Here is a 13,320-nt window from a genome sequence, read left to right on the forward strand (position 1 = left end):
AATGAACATTGTTGTATTTTACGGAGAAAATTACTAAGGTTATCAAAAATCAATGACATGTGATTTCTAGGGTATCCATTCACAATAAAAATTAGCCCAAGTTCGTGAAATGTGGAAAAACTAATATGATTTTGATATTCGAAAAATGGGATGGTAATCTGATGTTTGTAAAGTCATCAACAACTGAAAATTCTACATCCTAATTTACGCTTTTCAATATTTCTCGGGGTTTAAGAAAAATTAAAAAAAATAAATAAATAAATGAAATTCAACTGAATCAGCTTCAATATTATTTATCGAACCTTGATTATACCCTGTTTTTAGGACGAAATCCAAACATTCGGTCATACCTGCAGCGTCGAAACTGATCCTTTGAGTTTCAACAACACCTCAATCAAAATCTGGCACATGCGTTGAACTCAGTTGCGAAGATCGATAATATTGACACGGTGCAAACACAGACGTACTGAAGAGTCGCACAACAAACACACTGTATTGATTGCAAAAATCATCGAGAAGTTCGGAGAAGAGTTGAACAAATTATCACTGTCGGAAACACGTCGCAACTCAGCGAGCAACAGTCTCATTGTGTTTTCAAGCGACTCACTTGACCGAAATATGGACAACGAACACTAGCTCAATTCGTAAGCTGAAAAGCGATTGTCGACCAAACCGGTTCACGGTTTGAGAGTGACTGAGAAAATTTGAGCTGCTGATCGTTGGTACCAGATTTGAATTATAGAGGGCGAAAAGGCTGCTGTTGTTGCTCTAATCGGCCGTTTATCGATTCGGATTCTTCCGAATCTGAGAGCTATTTCACACGCGTTAATTTGAAAATTGCCTTCGCCACCTGAATGTCTTATATTTGATGTTACGGGTTGCGATGAAATTCAATTTAGGTATACATGTCCGTGTAATTTATCGGTATAATTCATGTTTAACCCTCGATTAAAAATTTATCGTCGGAAGTCAGTATTAGCGACAACTTGACCTTTTGATTAATATGATCGATATCGAATTTTCCTGCGTCCTCGGATACCATGTTTCACGAAAAGAAGATGATTTATTTTTATTTTTAATCACTGTAATAAATCCGTCATTACAAATTTTGGATATCAGACCTTGGATTCGTTATCGGTGACTCGAAAAACCTCCGCCTACAAATTTCTATCAAAATCGGAATATTTTTCCTTTTTTTTTTCGCCATATCGAATCGTCATTTTGGATTTGAAAATCTGTCCTCAGATTCGTGATCAATGACCCCAAAAAAAAAGAAAAAAACACGTCACGGTACTAATTTTCATTCAAATCTATTCATCCGTTCTCAAGATATCATTATTTTTATTCAATTTTTTGGAATTTTATTATTTAAATAATTGAATAAGTACCGAACCAATCAAACCCAAAATTCAATCAGTTGAAAGTTTGGAAAAGACGCGTCAATCGAGATCAAAATAATTGTAACCCGTAACTCATTCTCCAGATATCGTCGGTCAAAAAATTTTGATTGTGATTCTCCAAGTTTCAAAACGTGGAGATCTAGTGAAAACTCAACTTTTCATATCCGGAACGATGACGATAACTTTCTTTTTTATTTGAAAACAAAAGAAACGGGTGAAGTTAAAAAGTGGACATCACGGTTAAATCGTGAATAAAAAAGCGTACGACGCTTGTTTCAAACACCAAAATCACCCTCAAGATATAAATTGATAACCGTACATCAAAAGAGTATCCGACGATGAATTTCGAAAAGGGTGTCGTTCACTTCAAAGTTTTTACTCGAGCATCGGTTCTGCTTACCTTGTTCGGGGCCGGCTTGTAGGTTGAATTTTGTCTTGCTGTGTCCATTGGCGGGGGTGTCTCGCCGAAGCGGAACCGCCGGGGGTGCAAAACCGTTTGCGGATTGGGGTGCGGCGAGGCCGGAAGGTTGTGGATGCCTCTGATCGGCAGCAGCAGCGCGATCCTCGGTGTAGAGTAAAAAGCAAACCGTCAACCAGACCGCGCAGGCTAAAACCGCGATTTTCAGTTTCAGCTTCATCGCGAAACGAGCGTTTCACTTTAACTCGCTCTTTACTTCCGTTCGATTTCGTTTGTCGTTTTCGTTCTTCCGGTACCGCAGAGAGAGAAATGATCTCGGGTTACCTGAACAACATTTCTCGACTTTTGAATTGGCGACGTTCACTCGATACCAGGGGAACCGTGCCTCGTTAATCGGAGCCCTTCGAGGGTTTATTGAAATTCCACCACGAAGTCCCGAGGAAAAAGGATATTCAAATAATACTCGAGCAGGTATCTCGAGGTTTTCTCGTTACGGGCTGGAAGTAAAAATGGACCCGATCGTGAGTCTCGAAATTCGTTCCGAGAGATTTAGTAGCGAACTTTCATCACTTTCGGACCGTCACTTGTTAAGCTTGACTTTTATCAAATTCAATGATTTTTGCGAGGTTATTCCGATTCGATATGTTGATTATCACAATTTTTATTGATATTCTTAATCGCCGATAGCCTTCGTATTATTAATTACACCTTATTTACATGGCACAATATTATCAAATTCGCTGCACAAACTGCAACAGCTGTTTCGTAATACGACAGCACTGGAATTGACGCGGAGGATTTTTCTCTACTTCGCCGATAATTTAACCGGGGAATTATCAATCGATATTTACCATTTATCACGCACTAACGATTCGATCAAAATCGCGTACTGTTATAACAAGCATCCAGCTGTATTGACAAGGCCGCGTTTATTCTCACTTTTGATATGTTACGAAGATCGATTTTGTAGCTCATTCAGGTGCGGCCGCCTCGTTAAACTCATCGTTGAATATGTCACCTCATCTCGTCGCCTGAAACAAGCCAAAGAAAGAGACGTCATGTTAATAAAACAGAGAGTCCAATAAAGCGGTAAGAATTTGTTTCGATCATTATCGAAGTGCCAATTTCACGCGGCAAGTAAAAGAAGAAGAAGAAGAAGAAGAAGAAAAGAAAATAATGGAAACAAATATTTATACAGCATAATTCAAGATAGCTGGAAATAAACGAATTGTGAATTTTAAAATGCTCGGTCATCGATGTTTTCTTCTATCTGGTCAGTTAACCGCGGTTGTTTTCACAGGTAGAGTGTCTACCTGGCGAAGTAAAATAAGGCGTGGAAAAGCGTCGTCGCCGACAAGTCTATCTGTAGGAATAACATTGTCTTTCACTTTATGGAGCGTCGTAACTGGCGAGAATTGAATTGAAAAATGTACCTAAAGTGAGAGGAATATAAGGAGGTCTGAAAAGGACCTTCGAGAAAGACGTTGTCGGATGAATAAAAAAAAAGAGGGCCTCGGGACTACTTCTTTAAGGTTGAGAAAATTTTTTTTTTTTCCGGTATTTCCCATTGTCAGCCAATTTCCCGCCTATCTGACTTGTATTATCTAAGTCCCTTTCCTTTCTGTAATCGTTTGTCTCGACCTGTTCTCGGGTCGATTCCTCGGTTAATTTTCGGTTTGTTTTATCCCAGAAATCTTTTCACCGGTAGCAACATCAAGGGTCGTATTTGTCCGTGAAAGGTTCCACTTGTACTTGGGGCTAGTTTGCTTGAAACGTTTGATTCTCTCTTCCACGCCGCTTTTCATTCCCCGGCTTTTGCGAACCGTGCAAAATACCTACCCGGAAGAAATTTCTACCGTCGTTCATTCAACCGTCGAGATGATGCTTCGGAGCAATTAGTACTTCCATTCAATGAACCATCGCAGAGGAATCTCTGGTAAGAATGAATTCGCATCGAACAAAGTCGAGGAGTTTGTAAAGCTTCGAATCACCGCTGCTGCTGCTGCTGCTGCTGCTGATGCTTTTCGTTTCTCCTTTTTTTCATTCAGCTGCAATCTTATGTACGTCGTCACGAGAATACCGCAGAATCCTACCGTGCACTTGCAATTCTATCAATGCTTTTCCGCAGAGTGAAACCTTTCACAGTAGAAAGACGCGAATATTCGCTAGTGCGGTGTATCAAACAATACGTATACTTTTTTCTATTCACCTTGTTTACGGATAAAAAGCTTCCCCGAGATTTATCGGACGCAAAATTTCGAATAAAAATTGTTACAACAAAAAAGAAATTCAATCAACTTTAACAACTGTGTAAAAAATATTGGTAAGCCGAGAAATTCCAACCGAATTAACTTGAGTATCGATAATTTTCGCGAAATTCTGTGTAAAAAAAAAAATATCCGTAACGTTTACGATTGAATTATTTTCTTGACGAATCGTCATCTTCGCAGAATGATCTCGCAAAAACGTTTTATTCAAATTTGTTATCGGTCGAAGTAGATGAACCGACGTTTTAACAATAAACGATAAAAATTCTGTACAAGCTATTTATACAAAAGAATTATATCAATTTCTAGCTTTACACGCGCCGTGGTACCAAAATCGTGCCTATTTATTGAATTCGTCTGGATATTGGCGAGTGAGAAGTAAAAAAATCGGCACGGAACGTGTTCCCTGAATTTCAACTCAACGCGATCCCTGCGTTTACAAAGTCCTTATACATTTCCGGAGCATCACGTTTGCGACGGAGTAAATTGATAGCGAAAAGAACACCTCTGAACCCCGGAAAAGAGAAGAGGAACCGCCGACGCCGAGCCAAGAAAGAAACGAACTCAAGGCGAGCCAAGGTTTGGCAGAAGAATTTCTGGAATAAACCAATAAGCGGTAATGGTTACCTCCGTCTCTTCCTCTTCGTCTCTTCCTCGTCTTATTTTAGCGAGCTAGAAAAGGAGGAGGAGCTCTCGGATAACGCGAAACCGAATCCGAATGTATCTATCCATCTATCGCGTCCTCGCCTCGCTATTCAGGCATGAAAACTCCCTCCTGGGTTGGCTCGTTGAGACACGCCGTGAATTCAAAGCGACCATCGACTGCCGGTTCGACTTTCATCCAACAGCCTCGCGAGAATCTCGTCTAACCGTTGATTACGATCATAATCTTGTTAGGTGGGTAGGAAACGAAACTTCAAATTGAACATTCGATTTTGCCGTCCGGAAAATATTGTATTAAGTTTGCGAGTGTCGCATGATGTTTGAAAAAACTTGTTTGGTATCATTGGATAGAATGATATTTTCTAATTCCGGATCGAATGTGGTGAAAAAATGTGGAAGAAAAAAAAAAACGAAAGTAAAATTTTCCTACCTCCACTTTCCAAAAGCTTTCTTTTTTCTTTTTCTTTATTTTTTTTTTTCTTCTTCCACCCCGAGTTTTTTGAAACCAGCGATCAATTAAAAGTTCCAAATATCAAAGTGTGGTTGCGTTAAAAAACGTTTCGACTTTTGTTTCGACAACGGATCTCGAATCGGCCGGTATGAGCATATATCGCGTTGTCAATCGGTAATGTTCGAAATCCGTTACCCAAAAAAAAAATAAATAAATAAATAAATAAATAAATAAAAAAAATATAAAAATAAACAAAATCCTGTGAAAAGGGTCTCGAAGATCTGCCCGGGTCTGAAAAAGGGTACAGAAGTTGAAGAAATATTTGAAACGATGCGTATAATACGTGTAACAGAAAAAAGCGGTACGTAAAAAAGATTTACAAGAAACAAAAAAAAAAAAGAAAAAAAAAACACAAAAAAAACGAATAAAACCTTTCAAAAGAAGATTCCTTTCAGATACAGTAATAACGGCGTAGGATGAGGGAAATTTATTAGACGCACGAAAAGAGTAAGGGAGAATCCGTGAAAACAGAAAAAAAATAAAAAAATAAAAAAAAAAAAAGAAAAAACGAAAGAAAATAGATTCTCACACTGAATTGAAAAGCAATTGAAAGCGTTCACATTTCGCAGTTCCTCCAATGAGACTCGATCGTTTCGATTATCGTCACTGAATAATAAGGGTACGAGGGTGGTGGTGGGCAGGGTTATACGAGGTATAACCTACTCACCATTTAAGCACGCTTCATTCGGGAATCGCCCACGCGCGTGTGTGTGTGTGTGTACACGTATAATGTCTACCTATATACGACTCTCTGTATGCGGAGGAATAAAAGGTGGCGAACGAGGGGCAAGGGGATGAAGAAGGTAGACCGGCTTCGGCTGGCTTGGCGCTTGAATTCCGGATGCGTTGGACGCCCCGAGGTTCCCGTTTCTGAAAAGAGCACTCGAGGGACGTTCAGACGTGACCGAGGGAACCGGGACGATGAAAAACCCCCTCGAAACCTATCGCTTCTTTCTTTCTCCCTTTTCGTTTTATATTTTCTTCTTTTTTCATTCATTTTTTTTTTCATTTTTTTTTTTTTTTATTTTATTTCATTTTATTTATTTTTTTTTCATTTTACTATAGCCCCCCCCCAACCCCCAACCCCGACGGGTTTTCGCTTCTTTTTCTTCCATTTAGTTTATTTCCACTCGGTGAGAGCCTGCCGGGGAATCATCCCCCGTTCCTACTAACGCTCCGGAATGAAGCGAAATGAAACGGCATCCAGTCGATTGAGCCTACACCCCTTTATCCCCCCCCCCCCGCCATAACCACCACCACCACCACCACCACCGCCATCGACTCGACTCGACTCGACTCGTAGTCACGGCGAGCCGAAACTTTGCGGTGGAATTCAATAACTTTGTGAAACTGAATTTCCTACTTTGAATTCGTGATCTACGCGCGATCGTGACTGACGCGGATCGTTGTTTTATGTAAATCTTCGCGGAATTTTAACAGTTTTTCAATTCGTTAGGTTTGCGTTTCGTCGAGATACGATGCTTTTTTTTTGTTTTCACTCGATCTTTGTTCTTACGACGCAAGTAATCGTACTACATTGAAAAATCAACTCCTTGTGATATTCGTGGGTTACGATGATTTTTTTTTTGTTTTTTTAGTAATTTCTTGCGAAAATAGGAAATAGCAGGATTGTGAGAGAAAATTTGTTTCAAATGGCTTGAAAATCTAGTAGGTTATACGTCAATTTCAATCTACAACGGCTAATTTTGTTTAGAAGATTATATTTTTGCCAAGTCACTGAAATGTATTTTCGCCTTTTTAGTATTTCATTGAGCGTTTTCATTTGTTCATTATTTAAGGTTATAGTCAACATCGGTGCCACGGTGTCAAATTGAATATTCAACGATGCCAACGTGACAAAAGAAAAAGAAAAAAAGAAGTGTTTCAGTGAATTTGTGAAAAACGAGTCTTCCGAATAAAACTAACCGCACTGTAGATCGAAATTGAATGATTCTATTGAATTTCTTACCATTTTGAAGCGATTTTCAGTAAAAAATCGATATCTAATCGTAAGCTTTTGTTTATAATTCCGGTATTATCGGTTTTTAGACAATTTTAAAATAATTTGACAAATATTTAATTTGCGACGTTTAGTATGATAAGATTACTGGGAAGTAACGAGTTTTGGCGAGTTAACCTCCTAAACGAATGTGTGACCAGTATAAAATTTAAATTTGAAACTCACAAAGGTAAAAAAAAAAAAAAAAAATAAGAAAATTAATGAAAAAAGAAAAAAAATTTGTTTCAAAATAACGAACGTGAGGCGTATCGAAGATTGCCAAAGATTCGCGCGTTATTCCGTAAAATTGCAACCGCGGTGCACATTTATTTGGAATAAATAACGAGGGTGATGTTCAGGTGAAGAATTGCGAGGCGATACAACTCCGACGTGGCAAATGTAGAGAGTTGGAGAGATCAAGGTATCCATAAATCTCGCATAGCCTGCGTATCCGCATCTGTCACTCGGCATTGAGTTATGGCTTGACAAGCAGATTCGATGTCGTCCTCGCGATACATTGCAAATGATATTTGTCATAGGTGGGAACGTTTGGTGGCGGGCGATTTTTGTGACAAGCGTGAAAAACGAGAATAAAAGCAGGGGCAAGAAGATACCGAAAATGAAAATCCGTTCGACGAAGGAGAAAGATTTTTTTTTTCATTGTCCAAAAATATTTATTATAGATACGGGAAATGAAACTTATACGCGTATCAAGAATTAATGCTCGTGATATTTATTAAAACGAGGCTTTACAACACGATGTTTTTCATCAAATCGACAATCCAACTTCCGCACGTATGTATTTCCTTTTTATTTTATTTTCCGATTACAAGCGATCATTCCCAAGAGCATATCTCTGCTCTCGAACGCTGTAAGTGTTCGAATATCCGACCGACTCTTTTGACGTCGATTTATATCCAGTACCTGCTTCGATGTTACGCGAAAAAACAAAAAAAAATAAAAATAAAAATAAAAAATCTGCACGTTTCACCCTCGCTGCGCTGATTCTAATTCATATTCGAGAAAATTGGCGAGTGAATGAACGTTCAGTCAACGGCTGGCATATTAAATATATAGTCAGCGATGAAAGCTGCCGATAGGACGCAATGCGGATGCATTTCTCTCACCTCTTTCCATCATCTATCTGCCAGCCGTTATTCGTTGTCTCTATTCCTTCGGTGGCGAAAAAAAATTTGGCAATTTCAATCGTATACATATAAATATATATATGGGGAATTCCATGCGAACCCGACCAACGTCTAACCTTCACCATTTCGTTTCGAAAAATTTTCTGCAATCGTTTGAATTTTTTCAGATTTCTTATTCAACTGGTTAATTATTTGTACGTATTGTAAGGATTTTTCAAAATTACTTTCAATATTTGTAAATAACTGAGCAGTTGAATAAAAAATGTAAAAAAGTTCAGGGTACTGTTTCAGAGTTGGAACAATAGCAGAAAATTTTTTGAACAAGATCGAAAATGACGAGGGTCAGACGTTGGTTGAGTTAGCATGGAATTCCCCATACATAAATATATCGTTGCATATATATTGTAACTACAAAAGGAACAAAGAAATGCTTTTAAGTTTAACGAGAGCTGCGGCAATTTTTTTTTATCGGAAATAACATGCATGGATGAAATCGGAGGAAAACGGGAAGTACAGGTGATGAAAAAAGTCGTATTTCGCTTATAGAACTGGGGGTTTTGAAAGGTTTACGAACGTTAGTTAAAACACGGCTCTAATATCGACGCACAAGATTCGGAAAAACATGTTCAATTTGTTCAAACGGTGAACGTAAAATGTTTCTCGCAGTTCTCGGTCCCCGTTTCGACAAGCCATAACCTTGTTCGTAAATTTTGTGAAAACGACGCCGTGAATCGAAAATGCACCGCACTGCGGACTTGACACCGTACGTACCGTTAATGGACCATCGGAGTCTGAGGATCGTCACTGCATGCGGTCGAGAAATCTGGCCTGAGGCCAAATCAGAGCTGAAAATTTCCTCGTTTCGTGCCGCAGAGCGTTTAGCTTGAGGGAAAGTCAGCGTCGGTTGAATCCTACGTGACTTGTTGGGTTCACAAAGCGAGGAACGAGAGAGAAAGAGAAGTACGAGAGAATGCGTCGAAATTGGAATCCACGAAAGATGAGAGAAAAGAAACGAGACCAGAATCGCGTCGTGAAATACGTTGCGCGAAGGTAAAATTCTACCCTTGTATAAAGATATACGTACACGTATATTGTAACGCGAAATATATTTGCGTGCGCAAAAGAAAGAAAAAAAAAAAAAAAACACAAACGTAATATAATCGTTTGCACGAGACGTGCGTAGATTCAACAAGGTAATGTAATAACGTGTCATATAGGTATTTGATGTATCATTTATACAGAGTTGCGCGTGCAGCGTGCAGCAGGGTGAATGCATGCATGCACACGAGCATAAAAATCGTTAAAAAATTACCGAGCGCACGGTCCGGCAATGCAGGTAGGTGTATAATATAATACGAATAAGCGAAGATTTTTATCTTAATGGCAGGAACGATTTGTTCGGCCGTTTGCGAGGCCTCGTATAAAAAGAGAAAATAAAGGCGGTGACGGTGATTGGCGTGGTTTATACTATTAAGAGAATTTCTTCAACCCCCGAACCGCAAAGCTTCTTATAGCCCACGTGCCTGAGCTACCGCTGCTCCAACCTTACCGCCCTATCAGATTCCCTAACAAATGTCGAGTTATCACGAGCTGGGAAGCCTAGCGTTTCACGTTCTTCCGCAAGTCGAGTAAAAATCAACCCGACGCAACCGGCCAAGGATTCACCCTCGTCGATTGATTCTGCCGAAAAAATGTTGTTCCATTTCCAAATTTAGTTTTTTCTCCACTTTTACTGTGTTCAATTTTTACCTCGGTCTTTGATTCGCCGCGAATCTCGTCTGCGTTTTTCTAACGTTGCAGTGGACACGGTAATATATTATATACACAGATACGCGTCTGGTTTTCGAATCAACACCGCGGTATGTCGTATTGCCCACCACAGAGGGGCAGAAATATCGTCAAAACAGATGTACAGAGTTACCTACCGAGTCACCTACCGATAACTCGGTAGATCTGCCTTAACGATATTTGTGTCCCTTAGCGTTAGGCAGCCCAACATACCGCGGCGTTCACTCCGAAACACCGTGTGTGTGTAAAGATATCAGAACTGAGAATGATCAGTCTCGATGTAAAGACAATGTTTCACGAAAAACTCGTAAATAAGAGCACTTCGCGTACGATCAGAGGTGATTTTTCTCACGTCAAGGTGCAATTTGCCTGGACGGATAACTCTAAAAGGGGTTGGAACCGCCCCCCGACGAGAGTCCCGACTCTACTCGCCCTGTACCTTGGGCGTAATTGGTGTCTCCAAAGTAGGGAGGTTAACGTGTAGGTACGGCTGGCGACCCCAACGCTGCGGTAAGTTTCGCCTTCGCAACGAAAATTGGTCCTCCGGGGTTTGCTCGTTGAGTTTCAAGGTGCGGAGGCCGATGTAACCGCAGAATTTAGCCCACCGCCTCCCTTCCCTTGCCGAAACGGCACCGCGGGTTAATTAATTCTGTATAGAGAGGTATAGGTGCAGCGGTAGGTATGGTTCATTCTCAAAGACCTGCCATAGAGAGAGAGAGAGAGAGAGAGAGAGAAGGAGGGGGCGGGGGGGGGGGGGGGGTTGTCACCCTTCAGGGCGTACGATTTTATGCCAATTACTCGCAGTGCAGTTACCGGTCCCCCCTCGTAATGCGGCGGGAATTTTTTATTCTTTCGAATTACCGAAATCAAAAAACTTTGGAAAATCGTTACGGATGTGGTAGAACTTTTGAAACATCAATATTTGTGTTAATTTCACTAGTTTTGCTCAAAATTCTCATTCAACGGATGGTCACTGATCGTTTTAAGGTTACAGGTCACTTGATTTTTATTCCAACTTTGAATGGTTGTTACGGATGCGAAAAGGTTCGCGAATAATCTGACTTTGTCCTTGTTTAAAAAAAAAAATGGCCTGTAATTCTTCAACTTACTGCGGTTTTTTTACACGATAACTTTGAAACCGTTCATTCGATTGCGATGAAGTTTGGCAATTAGTACATTTTAATACGTAGGTTCACCAAGAATGACTCGAATGATTTAGTTTTTCACTGGACTGGAAAAAAAGTACTAAAAGAAAAAGAACTGTGACGACATCGGAGTTTTCAATTCCGACTATAACTACAAGAGAGTGTTGAACCTGAAAACTCTTGTTTTGTTGGTTTCAGATAACGTCCAACACTATAACATATTAGCGTAAAAAGTTCAGTCTCGTCGATTGTTCTGCACTGTCTACCGAAGATCCGATAACTCAAACAATTGTAGATCATTTTTCAAATTTCGAAGCTTGAAATAACGGTGAAACTAGTATCTTTCAACGGTGTAATCGTTGCTTCTTCGTACAAAGTTGACTCGCATCATAAAAATCAATCGCAAAATGGTTAACCAGCCTCTTAAGACTATTACAATAAATTTCAGCTTGCGGTTTTACCGAGTTTCTAATGTTTGGATAACCCGATATACAGGTCGATGAAATCAGTAAATTCGACCAAGCACCCCGTTAAGGTGAAATTACGAATTGTTCCTCGGAAAGCCAGCTCCGTCATTGGAGAGCCGGAAGTTTGAAACTCTGGTTCCCGGAACAAAGCCATCCAGATGGGTATAGAGGAGAGAGCAGAGCGAGCGTGTTCGATATGTGGTGAAATCAATTACGAGATTCGTGTCTCCGCGCCACTGAGCCGGGGATAAATGAGCTACGAAATTATCCATCGGGGATACCCGAAGCACGCGATATGTTACATATCTCCTGGAGAGTCACATGAGGACCACGGAGCATCTGCGGGGTCAATATTGCTCGTGAAGTGCGAGGTTGAAGTAAACGTAACTGAAAAAAAAAAACATCAACAAAATGAAAAAAAATCTCATCAATTTTCATATTCGGAACAACTTCGAAGGGTACTGATCGAAGTAAGTTCCGAATGGTCCGAGTTCCAATCGTTCGATAATCGTTTCGCTGCACATGCGAAGATTGGTAATGTTCGGAGTTTTGATCATTCGAAATTTCAACGATTCGGATCGAACTTTGATCATTCGGAACTTTAACTTGCACCCGATTATAAAGTTTTGGCTTCATTAGACCCTTCGCCGAAATCAATACAGTCCTAAGCTTCCAAGCGAAGTGATTTTCCCAAAATATGTAGTAAGCATCGATAATTATCCATCAACGTAATGAATTTAAACCTCGTCGCGAAGTGTCAAATTTGCACTTCTTCGAACTCTGAATTCTGTTTCCCATTTTATCCGTAATTCCGAATGATTTCTTCCGAGGCAAAAGCCCGGGTAGAAATTATACCGATTAAGGTAGTTCGTGGCTTCCGAAATACACCATCGATTAACCGTCAAGTTCAACGTCATTAAGAATAAAGTTGTACGTTATACTTCCGTCGGCTCCTAAAATTCATCCTCCCCAACAATCGTCAGCAGCTGTTTATTGTGCTTGGAACGACAATGCGATAAGGGAACGTAATTGCTGATCATTCCACGTCGGGCCTCGAGGCCTTATCGTTGGACGAGTGAAAGGGTAAGAAGACTCGCCTTCGTCCTATCGGCAAACGGCTCTGACTAATGGTGGAAATAACGGGGCGTTCGGTTAATACCTAATTCCGATTAATTTATCGATCGTACGGTTTTACCGAGAATTGAATTCAGACCATCGTATATTTCATCGTAATCCTCCTCCCCCCTCCCTTCCCTCACCTTCAAAAGAAGAGAGAAGAAAAGAAAAAAAATAAATAAAAAATAAAAATCGCCCAACATTCGTCACATCGCCGATTTATAGTTGGACATTTCGACGCCGTCTTTTTTGTTCGTCATTCCGACGTAATCGAATTTTTTTTTTTTTCTTTTTCTTCTTACGCTTTCAGAAAATGATTACCGGTATTCCGGCGTATTATAATATCTTTTGTACGGAGGATACGAGAGACTGGGACTCGATAAGATACGGAAACGAGG

At 40.1% G+C, this 13,320-nt stretch overlaps 1 protein-coding gene across 4 annotated transcripts in view; it reads right to left on the reverse strand.

Annotated features, from left to right (window-relative positions):
- Positions 1 to 13,320, reverse strand: part of LOC124302157 (putative polypeptide N-acetylgalactosaminyltransferase 9) — a 196,301-nt gene that overhangs the window by 62,419 nt on the left and 120,562 nt on the right. For all 4 annotated transcript variants that reach the window (XM_046758001.1, XM_046757998.1, XM_046757999.1 and 1 more), the window contains one exon: positions 1,801 to 2,849. In XM_046758001.1, the coding sequence (XP_046613957.1) occupies positions 1,801 to 2,038 (238 nt within the window). In that variant the 5' untranslated portion in view covers positions 2,039 to 2,849. The remainder of the gene's footprint in view (positions 1 to 1,800; positions 2,850 to 13,320) is intronic.

The sequence above is a fragment of the Neodiprion virginianus genome, chromosome 4 (assembly GCF_021901495.1).
Source record: "Neodiprion virginianus isolate iyNeoVirg1 chromosome 4, iyNeoVirg1.1, whole genome shotgun sequence".
NCBI classification, from domain to species: Eukaryota; Metazoa; Arthropoda; class Insecta; order Hymenoptera; family Diprionidae; genus Neodiprion; species Neodiprion virginianus.